This window comes from Astatotilapia calliptera, chromosome 4, assembly GCF_964374335.1.
Source record: "Astatotilapia calliptera chromosome 4, fAstCal68.1, whole genome shotgun sequence".
Classification (NCBI taxonomy): domain Eukaryota; kingdom Metazoa; phylum Chordata; class Actinopteri; order Cichliformes; family Cichlidae; genus Astatotilapia; species Astatotilapia calliptera.
The window spans coordinates 22,822,959-22,845,417 of NC_137425.1; the positions used below are offsets into that span (position 1 = coordinate 22,822,959).

The following is a 22,459-nucleotide window of genomic DNA, read 5'->3' on the forward strand; positions in this document are numbered from 1 at the left end:
TCAATATGTTTACAAATATGCCATCCCATTTTTTCTGAATCTCTTTTGAAAACAGTATATCAGAATATGAAAAATTTTGTACTAGTCATGTTCTGCAGGTGTGTGGCTTTTGAATGAGAAGAGATTAAGGGCTTTGGAATATGAGATCATTGGATGTATTTTACGTGAAAACAATCAAACACGATCTCCACATTGGTCCATACAGATGTCTGGTTTGCTCACTGTGTAAAAAATTTCATGTTGGTTGCAATATATTGTTGTTGCAGTCAGGGGGAAAAAGACAGAGACAGATAAACACCCAGTGTCTTTCACTCGTGGTTTCTCTTATCATTAAAAGTAAATAACAAGGTAGACTAGTAATCCAAATCAAAAATTGCCACAATATTTTTCTGTTATCTGACCTATCAGGTTGATAAAATTCATGCAAAATCAAATGCAGTCTGTACAAGCTGTGTGCAGCCACTATTGGGGTCATCCTAGGAAGAAGCTAAGAATTACAATAAATATGTGACTTTTTAATTTGCAAATTTTGTTCCCTACAAATTATTATTGTTGTTGTTGTTAGGAGGTGTATAAATATAAAATGGAAAAGATACATGAGTACAAATCAGTAAATATAAAATTTTAAAGAAAGATAATACATTTATTTATACAGCACCTTTCAAAAAATGTTACAACACAGCACAACTGAAACATTAAAAATGAATGTATAAAAAAAGTCATGTTTAACATTTTACAAAATGTACAGTCAACACAGTTGGGATAAACATATACTGCCTTTGATAGGTCGTTAGAGTCCCACACATTTGGTCTGGCAAATTTCTGAAGTCTGCTAAAAAGTGAGCCCACATTTTTAGTGTTGTTGAAGGCATGCAGGACATGAAACCATGTCTTTATTATATGCAGCTGAGCACGACATAATATAAAGAGATATCATAAACCTTCCAATCCAGTTTTTTTTCCTGTATAATCTTTCTTTCCTTTCATCTAAAATTTTCTTCTTTTCTTTGTTTACACAGGTAAATTGATCCCAACTGATCCAGAGAGAAACCAGGATGGAGTGGTTCAGTGAAAGCTGTGTGTATGGTGTAGAGATGAGTAACTGTGTCAGCAGAGACTTTAAAGAAGGACAAAATACCTGCCGGCCAGTCCAGATACATTCCTATGGTACACCTCAGTGGTGTACTTTTCAAAAGTGTTAAGTTATTGTTATGACTAAAAACACCACCATTCATCCAGCACCAAGACTTTTCATTTTTTCCAAAAGAAAATTCAGAGGAAGAGTCTCCCACCCGGTCAATGCTTTTATATGCCACTCCAACATCAGCCCGTAAACACTCAACCTCCCAGTAATGGCGACTTGTCAGACCTTCTTCACAGAGAACCTGATCAAGATCAAATCTGTCTGGATGATCAGGATATGGTTGCTTCTCTTGAACACATTCTGCCATTTTTTTCTCCTCCGTTAAAATAATATTCACACCTGCTGTGTTGGGATCAAGTGTTAGGTCACAGGCATCTGCAATCAAAACAGTAGAAAAACGTTAACTGTTTGTGCCGTTCTTGATCTCAGATAATGTTGCTATGAAACTTAAACCAAAAGTGGTTTAGTTATTATTTACAGGTGCCACCAAATAACTGCATGTACATTGTGTCTGTAAACAAAATACACACAACACACTTTGATTTAAGATTAAATGTTGCTCCGTTGCTCAGTCAATGTGGACTCCATCTTAGTGTATTGTGCATCAGCATTTCTAATTTGTTTATGACTTTAAACCAACTAATCATTTATCTTTTGAGGTATAAAATAAAATTTAAAGCCAGCAAATTCAGTGTTTTTGTCTGCTATTTATGTTCTCTATCAGGACACCTTGTTGATAATTCTCATTGAGTAGTAAACACTAATAAATCCAACTGATTTTTCTTCTTTTTCAAACCCCCCACCCCCCGATTTAAAAGAAATTTTTATATTTCAAAATATAGATTACAACCTGCACACAAATCACATCACATGCAGTGTTTCTTGAACATATTTTTCTTACACTGTCTCAGTAGCTTCAGATCGACCCAACATTCTTCATTGTGGTCCACACTAATGGGAAAAATAAACAAAAGCACTGTTGTTTACGAAGAACAATAATAGATCTTGCAATATTAAAATGACTGAAAAACTGATAATAAATTAAGCATAAAGCATTCTTTTTAAGACAGGATTTTTTTCCATACTTGACATTTTCCAGACTGCAGCATGTATCTCTCTTTTTTTCATTTAGCAGCTTGACTATTTCTTGATTGAGGTTATTAAAGCTGAGGTCCAGATCTTTGAGGCTGCAGTAGTTCGAGTCAAGAGCTGAGACCAACGAGGAGCCTCCACGTTGTGTCACTTTACAAAATGACAGCCTACAGAAATCAAACAGTGGGTGTGGTAGATGATCTTATCAAGACCAGTTTTAATGTGTGCATTTATACCTCACAAACTAAATTCATACGTAATCATATGATTATTTCAGAGATTAAAACAAAAAAAATCATCCATTGAAAGTAACAAAGGGACTTGGTGGTGGTTATATATAAATATCTCAAGCATATTAAATGTACAAATTATTGCAAGGCATTGTAACTGCACGATAACAGACCATCTCTTAAACTGTCTGAAAAACGTTGAATTCAGTAAGACTTTTGTTATACTGCAGGAGGCTCCATGTACACTGGAGAAAATAATTATTTGATACCTTGCTGAATTGATGTTTTGTCAAGTTTTGAAGTTTTTACAAAGAAATGGTAGTTTCATTTTAATGGAATTAGTTTTATTTTCTGTAGGATTAAAGCTACTCTGTGATATTAATGTGATTATTATTTTCTTCTTTAGCCACTCTTGTTTCCATGGCAGTATGTTTTGGGTCATTGTTCCGCTGGACGACTGATTCGCGAACCATATTCAGTGTTCTAGCTGAGAGACGGAGGTTCTTGTCCAAGCTTGGAATGGAATAAACTGAATCTGTGGATAGGTGCGCTTTATACAGATAATAAGTTGAGGTCAGGAGTATCTGTAATTGGCTGATTGATTGACTGTAATCTGCTAATTTGTGGGAGCCAGAATTCTGGTTAGGCAGTAGTGGATCAAAAAGTTCTTTTATTCCATGACATGCAAATGAATTTATAACTTTTATGAAACATCTTTTCTTCTGGATTTTTGATTGATATTCTGTCTCTTTCAGTAAAAATGGGACTACCATAAAATCTGGAGACTGTTCATTTGTTTGTAAATGAGCAAACTTACAAATTGAGCAGGAGATCGATTATTTACTTCCCTTATGGGAGATTTATTGTGATAACATCATGTGAACTGACCTTAGTGTTTTTAATCCACACTGTGGGTTTGTCAGTGCATTACACAGTGCTATCACCCCTGAATCCAGCAGGTCATTATAACTCATGTCCAGGTGTTTCAGGTGGGAAGCTCTGAAGCTGAGCAAAGAAGCCAGTGTCTCACAGCCTTTCTCGGTGAGTTTGTTGTGACTGAGACTGAATGAAAAAATGCAGGAAATTTTTTTTTAGCTTAATAATATAGGAAATTGCACATTTGAAAAATATTAAAAACTAATTATTTTATAACATATATAAGCAATATACCATATAAAATGCAAAAGCCCAAAACAAAAATTAATATCTGTTTCTTTTCATCTAGCAAAAATAATAAAAGTTTTGTGCAAGCTGAAATAAAATAGTATAATAGAATTAACCAAGTGCAAGGTCTTTGTTTGAAACCATGTTTGAAGATGGCCAGTTAGAATACCACAATAGCTGTCAAATGTGTGCTTACATCAAGATGGCACTGGAGTGACGGCAGCCTTTCCAAGTAGCTCTACAACACCGCACCTTTTTCTTAACTTTAACTTTTTTTTAGACTAGGTTTTCAAACTTTATTTCACCTTCCTCTAGTTACTCTACTTATACCTCTTAGATATAGCGATACAAGATGGATAATGCACTTTTTTAAACTTCTGGAACCAGCTCCTTCATCTATTCGAGAGCGGAGCTGCTGGCACTAAGAACAAAGGGACAGACCGGCATGCGACACAACATCCCGGCTGAGATAAAGAGGAGCTACAGAGGCTGCAAAGCTGGAGCGAGGAGAGCGGATCACCGGAGGCGATTCAAACCATCAATCCCGACAGTGATAATGGGCAACGTGAACTCATTACAGAATAAGATTGATGAACTGTGCGCTCTGAACAACCACAGACTATACCGTGAGTGCAGCTTGTTTATCTTCACGGAGACGTGGCTAACCGAGCTAACGCCACAGGCTAACGTAGACCTATGCGGTTTCACATCCATGAGATCTTATCGGGACACGCAGGCCAGCGGAAAAAGCAGAGGTGGGGGACTCATTGTCTATGTTAACAACAGATACTGTAACCCTGGACACGTCTCTGTTAAAGTTTCGGTATGCCGTCCGGACCTGGAGCTGCTAGCTGTTAGCTTGCGGCCATATTATCTACATCGGGAGTTCAGTCATGTGATCTGTGTGTGTGTTTACTCCGAGGGCTGACTCAACAGCTGCCTGTGAGAAAATACACACAGTCACAGCAAGACTTCAGACACAAAACCCCGAGGCTTTCATTATTATATCTGGAGACTTTAATCATGCCACACTGGATTCTACTCTGGCTGCTTTTCACCAGTTTGTGAATTGTCCCACAAGGAGCAACAGGACAATTGACCTACTGTATGCCAATGTGAGAGATGCATACAGAGCCACCCCCTCCCCCCACTAGGGAAGTCAGACCACAACCTGGTTTACCTACAGCCACAATACACACCCCTCGTCCAAAGGCAGCTTGTCACAACGCGCTCCATCCGGAGATGGACCCCAGAAAAGGAGGATGCTCTGAGAGACTGCTATGACACCGCAGACTGGGATGTGCTTCTGAGCCCACATGGTGAGGACATAGAGGGGGCGACACACTGTCTTACAGACTACCTCAACTTTTGTGTGGACACAGTCGCCCCCGCTAAGACGGTACAGTGTTATCCTAATAACAAACCGTGGGTAACACAGGAAGTCAAAGCTGTCCTCAACATGAAGAAGGCGGCTTTCAGGAGCAAAGTGAAGGAGGAGATGAAAGCAGCACAGCAGGAGGTGAAACGCTGCCTGAGGGAAGCAAAGGACACCTACAGGAGGAAGGTGGAGCAGAAGTTGGAGAGGAACAATATGAGGGAGGTCTGGAATGGTGTGAAAACCATCACAGGCCACAACATCAAGAAAAGCACAGTGGGGGGGGGGACTGTGGAGAAGGCAAACGAACTCAACAACTTCTTCAACAGGTTTGACCAGCCCACAACCCCCCCACCCTCACCCTCACCTTTACTACAGAGTCCTCTCCCCACTCTCCTACCTCCCTCGCTTCCCCCCCTTCCTGACACTATGACACCCCCCTCCTCCAATCCCTCTCTCAGCAGCAAGACATCTCCCCCCCCCCCTCCTCCCAAACATCTCCCAGTGTCACAGTGGATCAGGTCAGGAGACAACTAAGGAAGCTTCGCCCCAGAAAGGCAGCAGGCCCAGACAAGGTGTGTCCTAGGATGCTAAAGGCATGTGCTGCTGAACTTGGGGAGCCGCTACAACGAGTCTTCAACCTCAGCCTGCGACTGGGGAGAGTGCCCGCCCTCTGGAAGACATCCTGCATCATCCCAGTCCCCAAAAGGAACCGGCCCAATGAGCTGAATGACTTCCGACCGGTGGCACTGACGTCACATCTTATGAAGACTCTAGAGCGGCTCTTCCTCAACCTCCTCCGACCACAGGTACAACATGCCCAGGACCCACTACAGTTTGCATACAAGGCGGATGTCGGCGTGGAGGATGCCATCCTGTACCTCCTGCATAGAGCCCACTCACACCTGGATGGGGGAAAAGGCACGGTCAGGATCCTGTTTCTTGACTTTTCCAGTGCCTTTAATACCATCCAGCCCTGTATGCTTCAGGAAAAACTGAACAGGATGGAGGTGGACCCCTGCCTGGTGGCTTGGATCTCCGACTACCTCACAGACAGACCGCAGTACATCAGGCTGAAGGACATCACGTCTGACACTGTGGTCAGCAGCACAGGAGCACCACAGGGAACTGTGCTGTCCCCTCTTCTCTTCACCCTGTACACCTCTGACTTCTGCTACAACTCTGAATTATGCCACATTCAGAAGTTTGCAGATGACACAGCCATCATGGGGTGTATCTGGGATGATCAGGAAGAGGAGTACAGAAGTCTGGTGAGGAACTTTGTCGCATGGAGTCACACAAACCACCTGCAACTCAACACCTCAAAGACTAAGGAACTGGTTGTGGACTTCGGGAGGTCCAGAGAAGGTCCACTGCCGGTTCAGATAGAGGGGGAGGAGGTGGAGGTGGTCAACAAGTACAAGTACCTCGGGCTGTGGGTGGACAATAAACTTGACTGGTCATGCAACACAGAGCACCTGTATAAAAAAGCCCAAAGCCGACTGTACTTCCTCAGGAGGCTGAGGTCTTTTAACATCTGCAGGAAGCTCCTGAGGATGTTTTACCAGTCAGTGGTTGCTGGAGTATGTTTCTATGCTGTGGTGTGCTGGGGGAGCAGCACAGCAAAGAAGGACTCATCCAGGCTGGAGAAACTGATCAGGAAGGCTATCTCTGTGGTCGGCATGAAGCTGGACATTCTGGTGACAGTGGCAGAGAAAAGGACACTAAAGAAACTGCTGGACATTATGGACAATGCTGGGCATCCTCTGCACACGGCCATTAACAACCAGAAGAGTCTGTTCAGTGACAGGTTGCTTCTCCCCAAGACAAGAACTAACAGACTTAAAAACTCCTATATCCCACACGCCATCAGACTGTTTAACTCCTCTCTGGAGGGGAGAGGGAGGGGAGACAGGAGGACAAAGGAGGGGGGACCAACTAAGCTGTAGTGCCTCTTCACTTCACTGTGCAATACCTTTTGTGCAATACTTTTGTTAATAATCAATGGTGCAATAGACCTCAATACTTGAAATGTGCAATTCACTTGTATTTTTATTTTTATTCCTATTTATTCTATTTATCCCCTTCGTATATTTTATTTATATATGTCTCTGTATTTATATGTGTGTGTGTGTGTGTGTGTGTGTGTGTGTGTGTGTGTGTGTGTGTGTGTGTGTGTGTGTGTGTGTGTGTATATATATATAATATTCTGTAACTCTGTAACTTCTGTCAGTGCTGTGCTTTTTGGAAACCGAATTTCCCAGAGGAACCCACCCGAGGGATTAATAAAGTTTTATCTTATCTTATCTCTTAAAAGAAATCAAATAGCACTCTCTCCCTGCTGACTGCTAAAATAAACTTGAGGTGGGAGGTTTCTCTTCTCTGTAAAGCTCTAAAATGTAACAGAAATTTTTTAGTTTGTACTTAAAAGTTGTTGTTGTTGTTTTAATGTAGTGTTGTACCTTAATGCCTCCAATCTACAGTTTGTGTTCTTCAGCCCATCAGAGAGGCTCTCCATTTCTGAGTCTTTTAAATCAGTGTAGCTTAGTTCCAGTTCTTTCAGGTAACTGGTGCTGGATGTGAATGCCGTTACTAACTTCTCACAGATTTCTGCAATCCTACAATTTCGGTTCAACCTTTTGATACAGAGGATAAAACAGCATTAGATTAGATAGATATCCATAGATACAGTAAATCACCCACTTTTACAAAAATTGGCTGTTACTCTTATGCAATGAGACCAATGAAGGCTGTTAGTTGAAGCAGAAAAAAGTCTTGGAAGAAATGGGTAGTCTATTCAAGACAATTTTACACTGTAGAGAAGAATTTGACTCAACTGTTAATATGGTTTAAAAAAAGCCCATGTACAGCCCAAAATGCCTGTTATAATTCATTGTCCCTGCCAGTAACATAATAAGGTCATCTGTGCTGTGTAACTGTTGATTGACCCACATCTCTACAAGTCCTGTGTTGTTTTACATCATAGACTGCATGCTCTAACAAGTGATTCATTCAGTTAATTACGGTCAAGGCAGACTTTTTGACACAGAAGTCTGGCTGCTCCTATGTACTTGCCATTAGCCGCAAAGCCAACAAGTAACAACCGTAGTATTTCTTTTTAAGTCCACTCTGTGTTAAAGTGTTGTAGCAGGATGTCACAGGATGATGAATACACAAGTTAAAATAAGTTGTGGTTTCTTTTTGGTCAGCTCACTCAGTACAATACATGAGTGTGTTCTTACAGGACTAAGCTGATGTAAACACTACAAAGAAGAACAATGAAATCTGGGCATGCATGAAAGGCTCAACCTCTCCCAAAGTGTATCTGGCAAATTGTTTCCTCGCAAAGTGGGAGCATCCCCTTTGCTCTCCTTATCATTCATGTTGTTTTTGGACCTAGACAATATGGAGCAAGTAGAGCTAGCTAACATTAATCCTATGGATGAAACATTGACTTTTCAGCTACAAACCCGATGTGCTCAGTAAGCAATTCTAGTTGGCACGTCTGGAGGACCACCAATTTTTTCCCCTGGATGTCTATTCCAGCGGTAAAACCCACAGAAAATTCATGGCCAAAATAGTAGTAGTAGTAGAGTCACCTGTGGTTCTTCAAAGTCACTAAAATCAGCTTTGTGTAGATTAGTTCCACCATATCTACATGTCTAAATGCACTAAGTTGCCGGGTGATTGGCTGATTAGATATGAAGCCAAACAAAGGTCAAAGGTTTCTTGTTTTCCACTCTTTAAATCATTTCAGGTTGTCATTTGGCTGTAATAGGATAGGCTCATTACTCATTCATGAAATCTTTGATGCAAAAACCACCGCACAAAAGAATATAGTGTAAAACAATGGTTATTCAGTGAGTCCTGCATCAGTTTTGCCAGTGCAAAATCATATGCATTCTTTGTATTGACCAAACATGGAAAGGGCATTTTTTTGTTGTTAGTGGGCTTACCCACACACAGTCATGAAAGGTTATTGCCTAGACATCCAAGCAGGACTGAAAGCCAGTAATGGTATAAATAACTTCTGATCAAAGCCGTGTCATCTCAGGCTATAATGCTAAGTCCCAGATAAGGAATAACATCTGAATAACATCTAACACTGACCTGAGGTTCTCCAGGTTAGTGCAGCCCAGTCCGGTGGAGAGCACAGAGAGTAATGAGTCTCTCAGTATGTTGTCACTCAACTCCAGTTCTTTTAAATTTGAGATGATTGATTTGATGGCTGAAGCTAGATTTTCACTCTGTGTTTCTGAAAGCCCGTGACCAGAAAGACTGCAAATATAAAGGATAATAGGTGAAAAGTGACTGATGAACACAGTCATGGGAAAAAAGTTTTCACACAGTTCTATAAAAACAAAATACTCAATAGCTTTTAGAACTACATTAAACAGCAATAATTCAAAATAATTTTTTTGTAATGTTAAGTAATGAGTTCATCAAATCATTGTGGAGGAATTTTGGCCCACTCTTCTTTACATTATTACTTTTGTACATTTGTACATTAAGCACAAGGCTCCACACACGAGCCTTGTGCTTTGCGCTGGGAAGAGGGGGGAGGGGCGGTAGTTACACTCGCAGTAGCACAGGAACAGAGCAGGAGGGAGAGAAAGAGAGCCAGGGACAACAACATCACATTAGAAAGGTATAGTGATCATCCACAACTATTTTCAGTTGCAGATGATAAAGGATTCAGAAAGTTTATTCATGCAGGCCGAAATGACAGAGATGTGCATCTTCTTTTTGTTTTCATATTTTAATTTATATTTAATTGTGCTGTGGTCCTTTTTGTTGCTTCACTTTAAATTTATTTAAAAAGGAAAAAGCCGAAAATTTAAATAGTTAAAAGTTGAAATGTGAATAGTTGGTTTTTGTATTATATGATTTATTTATTACATTTTATGTGGAGTGAATAAATAAAAGTATATTTACCGTGGCCCCTAGAGACAAAGCACACACGAACTCCAAAACACGTGCAAACTCCGAAGCACATACAAACTCCAAAACACATAAAAACTACAAAACACATAAACACTACAAAACACGTAAAAACTCCAAAAAACGTACAAACTCCGAAGCACGTACAAAACCCCAGATGTGCTCCAGGATGCTAGGCGCAGTGTTGAGGTTTTGTTACCTAGTGGCTACACAAGCCAGGAAGTACCAACGACTGGATTTGGTGTGTGGTAGTAACAGGTAAATGAACATTTTTTAAAATTATTTGAATATATATGCGTGCTTGTGTATTAATACACAAACCATACACATATGCTTTCAATTGTGTAATTCAAGTGATCTAGGTAGCTCAGTTAACGCTAGAAATGTGTTTTGGAATTTGTACGTGCTTTTTGGAGTTTGTACGTGTTTTGTCTCTAGGGGCCAGCGCATATATTTATATATAAATATTAATTAATAATTAATAATAAATTAATAAATATTAATAATAAATTAATTAAAGCAACAAAACAACCTGAAGAGCCAGTTCAGAGCCGAAAGAGCCGGCTCTTTTTAGTGAGCCGAGCCGAAAGAGCCGGTTCTCTAAAAAGAGCCGGAAATCCCATCACTACTGTTCATGTGCTACTGTGAGTGTAACTACCGCCCCTCCCCCCTCTGCTCAGTGCAAGCACAAGGCTGGCGTGCGGAGTGAAGTAAAAAAAAAAGTGCGAGAGAGAGGGTGAGAGAGAGAAAACAAAAACCACGGCTCGCGGCGTTCACTTCAAAGAGCCGTTTCTTTCGCGACAGACACATCACTACTGCTTATCAGTTCCACTTGCACAGAATAGATAAGAGAATCGATAAAAAATTGAATCGGTAAGTGATGTCGATAATGAAATTGGAACTTCTTAATTCTTATCTATTCCCATCCCTATATGCAATGCCTGCAAAAAAAATCACAAAATTATTATGAAATCAGTTTCATTCAAATAAATGATAACAAAACATAACAAAAAAAAATACTCTTACTAACCTAAGAGTTTTCAGTTTACACTGGCAATTCCCCAGTCCATCAATCAATATCTCTGCACCTTCGTCATTTCTGCTGTAAAATGTATTATTGACCAGGTGCAGTTCAGTCAGCACAGAACGTGGCATACGAAGAGCTGAAACGATAGTTTTATATTCCCAAACAGAAAGATCCAAGCCTGAAATTCTGAAGAGATGGGAAAAAAAGATGGTTCTTCAGTATCTGATAACGTTTTAGAAGCATGCAAATGATTTACTTGACTGAAATCACTGCAATAGGAGTAATAGCACCCATAACACTTCACAGCATGACCTGAATAGGTTGGGTTTTTTCATTCTTTTTTTCTTTTCTTAGGTGTTTAATGTCACAGTGTGAGATTAATCAGTTAACAGGCAGAGTGCATGGATTCAAAGGTCTGGTCTGGCAGATATGACACACTTGAGAGGTACATTAGGTTTAGTCCTACAGGCTGTATTTATTTCTTTCATGTCCTCATATAGCTCTGATTGGTAGGTCAGTACTTTAACTTGGTCTGCTCATGCCTTGTACTAGTTTTTCTTCAGCTCCCAGAGCTCTAGCATCAGGTATTACGTCAGCTGGAGCCAGTGGCTCACACTGATAGGGCTTCTGTACTTGTGGAGCTTATACTGGAGTCTGTACTGTGGTGGGAGTCAGTCATTTGTTTACATTAGCAAGCTTCATTCCTTTGCTAGCTAGTGTTGCAAAACATTGCTGCTGTGAAGCCTCAAACACTCTATAGTAAAATGGGATGGTAATCTTGCGATGGAAAAACTCAATTGTTACTGAGCGACTGCACTGAATTCTTTGGGGTTTGCAAACTATTACAAGTAGCTGGAGCAACCAACTTGTTATCCAGTAAATTCAACCTCCCAGCAATGTGTTTCCAAACAATCACAGTCTGACTTTGACCAACTGCAGTCATTTTTAGACAGACAAGCTAAAGTTTGTAAATGTAAGAAGATGCATCAAGAAAGTTAGCGTGCACCAATGAGTGCAACTCTTCTGCTTCACTATTATCTCTCGAAGTGAAGATTTTAACTCCTACGAAGGTGAATTACTGAGATTTGAGGTGAGCAATTTCCTGTAAATTGTGCTGAATTTAAAATGAAATGTGTGTCTTGTGTTTTTTGGAATGAGAGGGTGAAATGTTATCAGTACAATTGCGTAACTGGATGGCTCAAAGCTGTGAGCACAGTGCTAAAACTCAGGATGTGTTCTGTAACTCTTTATCTGAGTGCTTAGAGCCCGTGCCCACATATTCCTACAGTACAATAGTACTGGTGTTTTATTGAAACAAAGCCAAACTCAATATGGAGGATAAGAGGAAAGGAAGGAGAGATTCATGTCACAAGACATGTACAAGGTACCCATTTCTGCGTGTCTTTTCTCAGCAGTGCGTACACACAGTGGTTTCCATGTTTCTTTATAACACATTGATGTTGTTAATGATACCACAGGTCTGTCAAAAAGCAGCTCTTGATGGGGCTGTGTTAATGTCCTAGACTAATGTGTTTAATGTTATAGTGTGCAATATTGACTTCAAGTACTTATGGTTGTACACAGGCACATTTACACATATGGAACTGTAGCAGCATCTTCATTAACACATATCTGTTGTTGTAACACATGTGTTCTTGTAAAAGTCTGTTGTTACTCACAGACTTCAGGTTCGTGTAATAAAATGGATTTTAACAAAACATATCTCTTCTGAATAAATCCTGCGCTCCACCGGAGTCTCAGTCCTCAGAACCATACAGCAGCAATTTCAGGAGAAGAATTTACCCTTACATCGAAACATTATAATTCTTCTTCAGTCTCCTTTCATTTATTTTATTATATTTATTTTAAATTTACTGCTTTATTGTATTATAGTTGTTAGGACGTTACTTAGTCCCTTACATTAAAGCTTACTGATAAGCTTGCTTATCAAGTTGACTGTTCATAGGAGCACAAGAGGAGGAACAAAGCACTGCCCAAATATTGCAGTGCTCTCAAGTTGCTGAACTTAATAACATTCTTGTATAAAGAACCAACTTACCTTGCTTTCCTGCAGTTCCTCACAGCTGGAAGAAGTCTAAAGATACCTTTTCCTGATGGTCTGTATTTCTTGAGATTGAATTCATCCAGAGGTGTGTTTGACATCAGAATCAAGTCAGCCAGAGCTGAACACTCAACAGGAGAGAGCGGTGATTCAGGAAAACAATTTGGTTTCAGATACTTTCGTACTGAATCATGTAGGGAATTGTCTTTCAACTCAGTCAGGCAGTGGACAAGGTTTAGACATCTTTCAGCTGAGCAATCCAATAAATCTATATCTAAAAGACTTGACCGAATTTGCTCAATATTCGTTGAGTGTTCTTCAGTCTGTTGAATCAGACCTTGAAGCAGGTCTTGTGTTGATTGTAGAGACAAGCCAATAAGGAACCTGAGGAACATGTCCAGTTCTCCAGTCGTTCTAAGAGCTGAATTAGCTATTGTAATTTCAATCAGTTCATTCAAAGGTAGATCCACTGGAACTGTTTCCAAGATAGACTTGAGCTCTTCATCAGACCCTTTTAGCATGAAATCCTTGAGACTTTCAGAATCTATTTTTTTATTTACAAAACTGTGATATACAAAGAGAGCAGCAAAATACTCTTGAACTGTGAGATGCACAAAGCAGTAAAGTTTCTTTGTTAGGAACACACTCTCTTCTTTGAATATTGCTGTACACAACCCACAGTAAACTCCAGCTTTCGTTATATCTATGTCATACTTCTTCAGATCTCCAGCAGTGAATATGATCCGGCCTTTTTCCAGTTGTTCAAAAGCCAACCTGCCTAATTTCAAAATGAACTCTTCATTTGACTTAAAAAGCTCTGCTGTATCAGGCTCTTCCTGGTCTTCCTGGTTGCCATATTTTTCATTAGCTATCATCATCTGAATAAGAAGGAAGTGTGTGTACATCCCAGTAAGAGTTGTGGGTATTTTTTGGTTTTCATCTTTGGTGTTTCCCATTTTACGCATCAAGTACTCAAAAACATCCACAGCAATCCAACAGAAGATAGGTATGTGACACATAATGTACAGGCTCCGTGACATTGTCATGTGTTCAATTATTTTTTCAGCGACTGCTTTGTCCTCAACTCTCTTTCTGAAGTACTCTATTTTTTGTGGATCATCAAATCCTCTGACCTCGGTCCACTGGTCGACATAATTAATAGGGATGCGTCGAACTGCTCCTGGTCTTGAGGTAATCCAAACAAGTGCAGAGGGAAGAAGATGTTTCCTGATAAGGTTGGTCACCAGAGTGTCCACTGAGGACACCTTCGTAGCATCATCCAGTATTGTGGTCGTTTTGAATTTCAGCTGAAGTTGACTTTCATCGAGACCATCAAAGATGAACAAAACTTCACGATCAGCCAAAGCTTTCGCAACTGCTATGGTTTTAAGTTCTGGATGGAATGTTTTCACAAGGTTCTCAAAGCTAATCTGATCATCTTGGACCAAATTTAGCTCCCTAAATGGAAACATAAGGATGAAGTCCAAGTCCTGATTGGCTTTTCCATCTGCCCAGTCAAGGATGAACTTCTTCACAGAGACAGTTTTTCCAATGCCAGCGACCCCCTTTGTCATCACAGTCCTAATTGCTTTCACTTCTTTGTCATCTTTCTCATGTTTAAAGATGTCATTACAGTTGATTTTTGTACACTCAACAGTTTGATTTCTCGCTTTATCTTCAATCTCCCAGATCTCATGTTGTTTATTGACATGTTCACTCTCTCCTTGTATAATGTGAAGCTCTGTGTAAATTTTATCCAATGATTTTTCATCCTTACGAGACTTCCCAGTGCCTTCCAACTCCCATTGACACTTCTGCCTCAGATATTCTTTGTTCTTTTTGATGACCTCCTTGATGACATCTTCTGCTGTAGGTAAAGAGGAAAACCACCAATTTCAAAATAAAGCATGTGTTTTCTATTATCTTCTATTGTCTAAATAAAATGTGGATATGCGATTTAAAAACCATTGCATTTTGTGTTTATTTGCAGTTTACGCAAATTTGTAACATTATATTAATTGTATTTAATAATTGTACAGTGCACCCGAAAAGTATTCACAGCAGTTCACGTGTTCCACATTTCGTCCTATTCCAAAATAGATAATTTTTTTTACTTTAAAAAAATTCTACACAGAGAAGGATACATAAAGTGAAAACTGTTTGGTTCACATTCACATGAATGTATTAGAAATTTGGAAAAAAAAAAATATTGTTTTTTAAGGTGAAAAATGACTTTAATCCATTTTGGATTAAGACTGTAACATGACAAAATGTCAAATGCTGTAAATGCTTTCCCTATGCACTGTATACATAGTTACCAAACAACTGAAACATACTTTCACATGCCTGTGGCTCAATTTCTTTGAGGATTTTGTAGAAGGCAAATTTGACTTCTCTAGTAGTCAGTGAATTGTAGAGCTCCCTCATCTGATCCTGGCTAGTCCCAGCAGCTTTGATTTTGTTGTATATCTCCGGATGGATCATACCCCGCTGTCTCAATTCATCAGCTATAGCCATCACCAAAGTGACGCTTTGAATGAGCTTAGTGCGGTTCTTGTCCACCAAGGCTGCATCTATGAAAAGGTTAAAAAAAAAAGTAAGACATGTTGTTTAGAACTTTAGAAGACAAAGAATGAAAGCATGTGCATTTTATGATCAGAGTTAATCATAAAATTATAATTATTAACTTACCTTTCATTTCTGTTACTGCTGAAGCAGACAGACAAGGACTAGAAAAAGGCAAAACTGCTTTAGCGATACATGGTTTATAAATCTACGCTAATAATTTATTTCATCTTTTACCTTAGAAATACTGATTGTATATTTACTTATAAGAAGATAATAAAGGTCTCACCCGAGGGCACTGAGTTCAGCAGTATCATTGCTGTTCTCACTGCAGTCATTTTCCCCAGAAGTTTCTTGAGCATGTGTGCATGCAGGCTCCTCCCTTCTTTCCTTCACTGTGTTTCCCCCCCTCTGCTGTCCAACAGGAAGGAGTGAACTTTCTTCACTCTTCTCAGCAGTAGAAATGTTGTCTTGCTCACAACTGTTTTCTTTCGTTTTTGCACAGCAATGTGCAGACCATAGGCTCCCCATGATGTTATTTCTTCACAGTCAGCTCAGTGACTCTGTCATTTGCATCTAAATATGAGTATTATTACATAGAAGTTCTGTTGTATTGCTACTGTCTTGAGAACAGCCAGACTTTCTTTTCCCTTTTCACCTAATGCAGAATTTATCATAGATATTTCAGTTTAACTAGAAACCTTTATTTTGCTATATTCTTAATCGTCACTATGTAAAATATCTGACCAAACTACTCGCTGTTCAAAATATGTTTATTTTTTCTTACCTTTGTGTCTGATTTCCAGTAGCTGCTGCAGTAAAGCAAAGATGTATGTTGCTGGATCCAAACGATAGCAAGACAGGAAGTGAACCGTTGGCAGGATGGGCGGAAATTGAATTCTCTCTCTCTCTCTCTCTCTCACTGTTTGTGAATACTGCAACAACAAAAAAAAAGTACTGAAAACGCTTTTTGATGGTTAGTGCTTTATGCTATTACACCATTACACTACAGATGCTCTGAAAATGATTTTTTATTAATCAACTGATACATTTCAAAATGCTTAACTTTGTACAGACATGACAAGAATAACACCAAGGCTGTTCTTTTTAGGAGGTTAGACTGTTAATTAGTAACTTGTTACGGTAAAGTGAAAGTATTCAGGACAGACTAGCGCCTGCTCTTTTTTTAGATAAATTTTATCAAAACTCTTTAACTTTTGTACACAGAGAGGAAATGTGCAGCTAAGTAAAAGCATTTAAACCATTTTCACAGCTGCTTATCTAAGGTTTGCACAATATCAGTGTAGCTGTACCTCTTGCAAATCTTCTGTACATATACAAAAAAAAAAAAACTCATTCACAAAGTTTTTGCAACTTCCTAATGCAAAGTGCCAAATACTTACTTCGTATAAGTGTAGTCTCTCATTTTCAGCTGTTCAAGAAGAATCTTAGTCAGTTTAGCAATAAAACCAAATGTTATCCAAGGCAGACTACTTTATAGACTGCAATAAACGTTTATTATGACTTAGCTTTTTGTTAAAGAGAAGCAGTTTGTAGTGGGCGGGTAAATAATTGCATAACATGTGCTGTGGTGTTACTACTTTTAAATGGAGTGTAACTCTTTAATCCTGAAACCTGGGGAAAATGAATAATGTTTCAATGTTTGACACACGTAATGTGTAAAAGACACAGACGATCTGCTGACTTGGTAACTGCAAAGCGCCAAAGCTCCTCTGGCATTAAAATCAGCACAAAAACCATCCACCTGGAGCATCCATGGCCGAGCAGCTCCTGAAGGTGTCCCAGTGCTTTTGTCCCTCAAGTGTGGGTATTCGGCGACAGTCTGCAAATGCAACACCGAAGAGAGAGAGACTACACAAATATTTGAAAACCTTGGTAACCAACATCCCTTGAGTTTGCTTTTGCTGTAGCAGAACTAGAGGAAAAATTCAATTGTCCAAGCTTCACACTCATGCAGAGGTTTCATTTTGTTGATACTATAAGTTTTTGGTTGGGCAAAAAGAAAAAGAGCCTTACGTTTTTTGGTTTGTTTGTTTTTTCGAGCTTTGTTTTTAATCGGGAAAGAAACATTGAATCCTTTCACGCTTAGTCTGCCATCACAGAAATCACTTCACACAAACCTGTGTATATTTGCATTTATTGAAAGTTTTCCTGAAACTCACTTCTTGAACACACCTTTGTGATGTGTGCAGCTTTAGAGTAATCCAATTCCAAAGTATTCATGAAAGAAACCAAAGTACTAGTCATTGTCAAGAGATGTATTCTAAGACACTTCTTCAGCTGAGAATCAGAGAGAAAGACACAGTTTTACTTGTATACAAGGGCAGCACAGAGTACTCGAACTGAGACTGAGGGCTCTGATACTCGCCCTGAGAGACTACCCTGGTCTTTATTTATAGATCAGTGGGCGTTTGTTCCTTACATTGGAATGCGGAAGTGTATATGTGTGTGTGTCAGAGTGTGACCCCATAAACAACTTCCCTTAACCTGCTGGTCTGAAAAATCCAACAGTTCATCTATATGTAAAAAAGGCACTTAGACTAAAACGGACATAGCTACGTTAATCCTACCGTAAAACAATAAGACAAGGTACGACCTTTCCCATGCTCCTAGGATCTGGGGGTGAACGCCAGAACACCCTGGAATGTACACCAAGTTGTTACAGACCTCCTAGGATGAGACATTCTTTCAGTATGCCACCAACTATATACTTCTAAACGCAAATGATTACATGCAGTATTCTACCATATGCAAACTTATATCATTAAAAGATTATACTGACTACTAAGTACAATTTTCCATTGACAGTCAAAGAATAAAACCCCACAAAGAGCACAATAAAGTTTTATTAACAACAATAATAATAACAATAATAATAATGCAACATTGTTTTGGAGATGTATATTAGAGGTAAACTGTACTATATTTTGAAGTAATGCACTAATTGAATCATGGTGACCTTAACAGTGATATGCAACACTGTCCTTAACAATCTGAAAGCAGACAAAGAAAGAAGAGCTTGAAACAAAAGTTCACCGTTTTCCATCTGAACCGAAAATACTGATGAAAGGCACAAGTTACAAAGTGCAGCTTCTTTAGCTTTATGTGACCATTAAGGTTTATGGTACTTAAAAACTATGTGAGCAAAACACTGGCCCCGAAACAACATCAGCACAAGGACTGTCCATGCTGTCCAGCACAAACTCAAGAGTGAGCAGCTGGAAATTTAAATAGGCGGCTTCATGTCCTCTTCCCAACTACTCGGGTATGACTGAAGTAGCGACTGCACTATAAGGTCCATACCGGCCAAATACATCTTTACCCACCACAGCCGCACACACCCTGTGACCAGGCTTATACTTTCTGACCAGCACACACATGGGCAAATTCAAGGCCTTCACCTCACCGAGGATATTCCAGTCTGGGAAAGCGCCACTGCCCTTAACCTTTTCCATAGTTAGGAAGATCCTGCAACAGGGACAAAGAACAGAAAAAAACAATATCATCAGTGAGTAACTTAAAGTCAAGATTACTAGTAAAGCCTAAGAACTCACTGACTGCTTCCATCAGGTGGTTACAAAAACTGGCAGCAGCGTCACAGTGAGATCCTCATGAGGACCTTTTGTTTTTCATATTGGTCGTAGGGCTGAGAAACTACACGCTCGACACACAGTGATGAGTTCAACACTGCTTCTTACGTGTAACTGTCCATGGGTGGAGCAGATGGGTCTTCCTCCAGCACTTTCCAGAGGATAGAGAGGCCGCTGGGGTTTCTGATGAGGGCCAGATTTACTTCAAGTTTCTGAGGGATGCTATACGAGGCCGCTTCCATGTTCAGGACGGAGGGGAAGGGTCTAGAAGGAAGAGGAGGTAACGAGAGTCCGTTCTGAGGAAGGAAGGAAACTTAAGTGAGTGGGTGTGATGTACCTCAAAGAGTGGAGTGAACCAAATGTATTTTCAGCATGGGTGTATTACCTGCTCTGAGTCAGTGTGACTGGGACTCCTCGTGGCGACAGAAGAGACACATTCTGTTTTCACCTTTCGATGCTTCGGCTCTTCAAACTCTTCTTCACTGTTTTCTTTTTCTTGCTTAGCTGTGTACTCATGCTGGTTTTACACATGCCAAAATGGAAGATGTCAGTAATGATTTAAAAAAAAAAATGAAAAGACATTTAAAAGAACTATTTTTTGCTTGCTCAAATAGCCTCCACACATTCATTTGTGGCAAAATAAATAAAAGAGCGCATAGTAAAGCATCCCACCTTAAGCTGAAAAGGCCGTTGAGGAGTCAGAACTGGAGGCAGCCGCTCCTCATTTGAATCAGGCGTGGCAGCTGTCATAATTTAATACAGATTATTTAAAATGTGAAGGAGGAGAAGGGAAGAAACAGGAGGAAGTAGGAAAAGGGGGATTTTTGTTATAAAAATTAAAAATGGTTGACTTTTCTTCATTACCTTCATGCGTCCTCTTTACTCCTCTTCTCGTGGTTTCCTGGGCAGAAAGAAAGCCACTAAATTAGAGGTGAAATTATTACGACAATAATAATAATAAATAATAATAATTATAATAACGAGTAAGTAAAGCTTATTTATATAGCATGTTACAAAAATCAAAGTGCTTTAAAATATAAAGTATTAATATTGACCTCAAATTAAAATTATGCAAAATTAAATTTATGTATTGTTATTATTATTATCGTTATCATTATTATTATTATTATTATTATTATTATTATTATTATTATTATTATTATATTATTATTATTATTATACACTACCAGTCAAAAGTTTGGACACACCTTCTCATTGTACAGCTTTTATTTTTACTACTTTCTACATTGTAGATACAAACTAAAGACATTAAAATATATATATAGCAAGATATCTGGAATTATGTAGCAAAGAAAAATGGATAAATAATAAGTTTTATATTTTAGATTCCTTTGATTTGTTGTCAGCGCTGCAAACCCTTGGCCTTCTCTCAATGAGCTTCCTGATGTAGTCACCTAAAATGGTTTTCACTTGACAGGTGTGTCAGGGTTCATTTGTGGAATTTCTTGCCTTCTTAATGGGGTTGTGCAGAAGTCAGGTTGGTACACAGCTGACTATTTCACAACTGTTAAAATGTATATTAGGGCAAGAACCAATAGGCTAAGAAACGAGAAATGAGAGTTTGGGATCTGAAGCGGAGTTTGCACCCAGATTACTACGGTAGACGTACTGCTCCGACAATCCATCAAGTGGTGCAGCTTACCAAAGTTATACTAAAACATTTTTTGACCAATTTTTGAGCGCTGTGTACCACATAAAATCGGTTCGAGGTCAATAAGCATAACCAGGAATTCATAAATAGGCACACTGTCGATGTTTGAGAAAATTATAGGATTTTAAGTGTGCCTTATAGTGCTGAAAATATATATATATATTAAACACCTCTCAAAGGTCAGAAAGATAAAACCCCAACTATCTGACTGAAGAGCTCTCTTTAGAAAAAAAAAAAGACCTCCAACAGATTCAGGATAAGGGAGGAGGCGGGTATCTGCTATCACCAGTTGGGAGGGAAAGAGATATATGCTGACAAAGATGCCAACATGCAGTCTACTTGAATTACATGCTCTGTGTCTCTATCAATGTCTCTCGTCTTGTCATGAAAGATACCGTCTACTTTCACTCTTTGACCCTTTGGATTCTCAAACTGCATCAACTCCTCAACTCAGAGACCAAAAACAAAGATGGACAAATGAACTCAAGACAGAAAACAGACAAAGATTCAGCTGGTAGGTGATTTATTATCTTATGGAACCAGCATTACTTTTGTGTGCTTCTGTAGTTCTCATAACTGGCATATACAATCACTGGCTACTTCATTGGACAACTGAGTAATCAGCCAAACCCATAGCAGCAACTTATTCCATTTAGACATGGTCAAGACAAACTGCTGATGTTCAAACTTGGCAAAAGGGATGCCAATAACCACTTTTTCCAACAAAAGGTATGCAGAAGAGCATCTCTAAATGCACAACAAGGTAAACCTTATAGCAGATGGGTTATAACATCAAAAGACCACAGGGGCTGCCACTCATATCAGCTAAGAACAGGAAAGTGAGCTTAAACCAATACTGGAAAATACAAAAATGGGAAAAATGTTGTTTGCTCTGTATCGTGGCTTCTGCTCCAACATTCAGACAGCAGGTTCAAAATGTGACGTAAACAACGTGAAAACATGAACCCATGGATCCTACCTTCTATCAATAGTTTGGGCTGGTGGTGACGCACTAGTGTGGGACACACTGGGCCACTTAGCACCCAGTGAGCATTGTTTAAATGACACAGCCTCTCTTACTATTCTTTCTTTGTTCATCCCTTTATAACCCCAGTATAACAATCTTCTGATGGCAGCCAAGATTCACCAAGATAACTCACCATGTCACCAACCTCAAACTAGTTTCTTAAACATCAAATCTCAATCCAGTAGAGCACCTTTGGGATGTGGTGGAACTGGAGATAGAAGTGCAACTGACTAATCTGCAGCAACTGTGTGACTCATCATGTCAATATGGACCAAAATCTCGGAGCAATCTTTCCAGCACCTTGTCATGAAGAATGAAGCCAAAGCGAGACCAATCCAGTACTAACAAGGTTTACCTAGTAAAGGGGTCATATGAGTGTACGTGCAGTTATGTAATATTGCTTATTTTTAAAGGCTCCTACCTCATACTCCAATGGGCTGTTAGGAGTTGGAGGACGCTGCTCCTCATTTAAATCTGCCATGGCAGCCATCAAAGCTTATGTGGATTATGTAAAATAACAAGTGACAGAAGGGATGGGAAATAGCAGGA

The 22,459-nt window shown here is 39.4% G+C and overlaps 2 protein-coding genes across 3 annotated transcripts in view; both read right to left on the bottom strand.

Moving 5' to 3' along the window:
• Nucleotides 1-622: 622 nt before the first annotated feature.
• Nucleotides 623-16,530, bottom strand: LOC113021057 (NACHT, LRR and PYD domains-containing protein 3-like). The gene is made up of 12 exons (XM_026165469.2): nucleotides 16,388-16,530; nucleotides 15,890-16,176; nucleotides 15,727-15,764; nucleotides 15,372-15,608; nucleotides 13,033-14,902; nucleotides 10,977-11,159; nucleotides 9,116-9,283; nucleotides 7,468-7,641; nucleotides 3,355-3,528; nucleotides 2,230-2,403; nucleotides 2,046-2,095; nucleotides 623-1,519 (listed from the first exon to the last, which is right to left on the bottom strand). Exons 2-12 carry the CDS (start codon nucleotides 16,129-16,131, stop codon nucleotides 984-986), a joined length of 3,846 nt encoding a protein of 1,281 aa, XP_026021254.2. The 5' UTR covers nucleotides 16,132-16,176; nucleotides 16,388-16,530; the 3' UTR covers nucleotides 623-983.
• A 1,919-nt stretch (nucleotides 16,531-18,449) lies between these two features.
• LOC113021058 (uncharacterized) overlaps nucleotides 18,450-22,459 on the bottom strand; it is a 31,043-nt gene continuing 27,033 nt past the window's right edge. For both annotated transcript variants that reach the window (XM_026165472.2, XM_080300959.1), the window contains exons 9-14: nucleotides 22,332-22,405; nucleotides 20,076-20,112; nucleotides 19,884-19,954; nucleotides 19,597-19,728; nucleotides 19,320-19,507; nucleotides 18,450-19,089 (exon numbers count right to left, since the gene is read on the bottom strand). In XM_026165472.2, coding sequence (XP_026021257.2) covers nucleotides 18,879-19,089; nucleotides 19,320-19,507; nucleotides 19,597-19,728; nucleotides 19,884-19,954; nucleotides 20,076-20,112; nucleotides 22,332-22,405 — 713 coding nt within the window. In that variant the 3' untranslated portion in view covers nucleotides 18,450-18,878. The remainder of the gene's footprint in view (nucleotides 19,090-19,319; nucleotides 19,508-19,596; nucleotides 19,729-19,883; nucleotides 19,955-20,075; nucleotides 20,113-22,331; nucleotides 22,406-22,459) is intronic.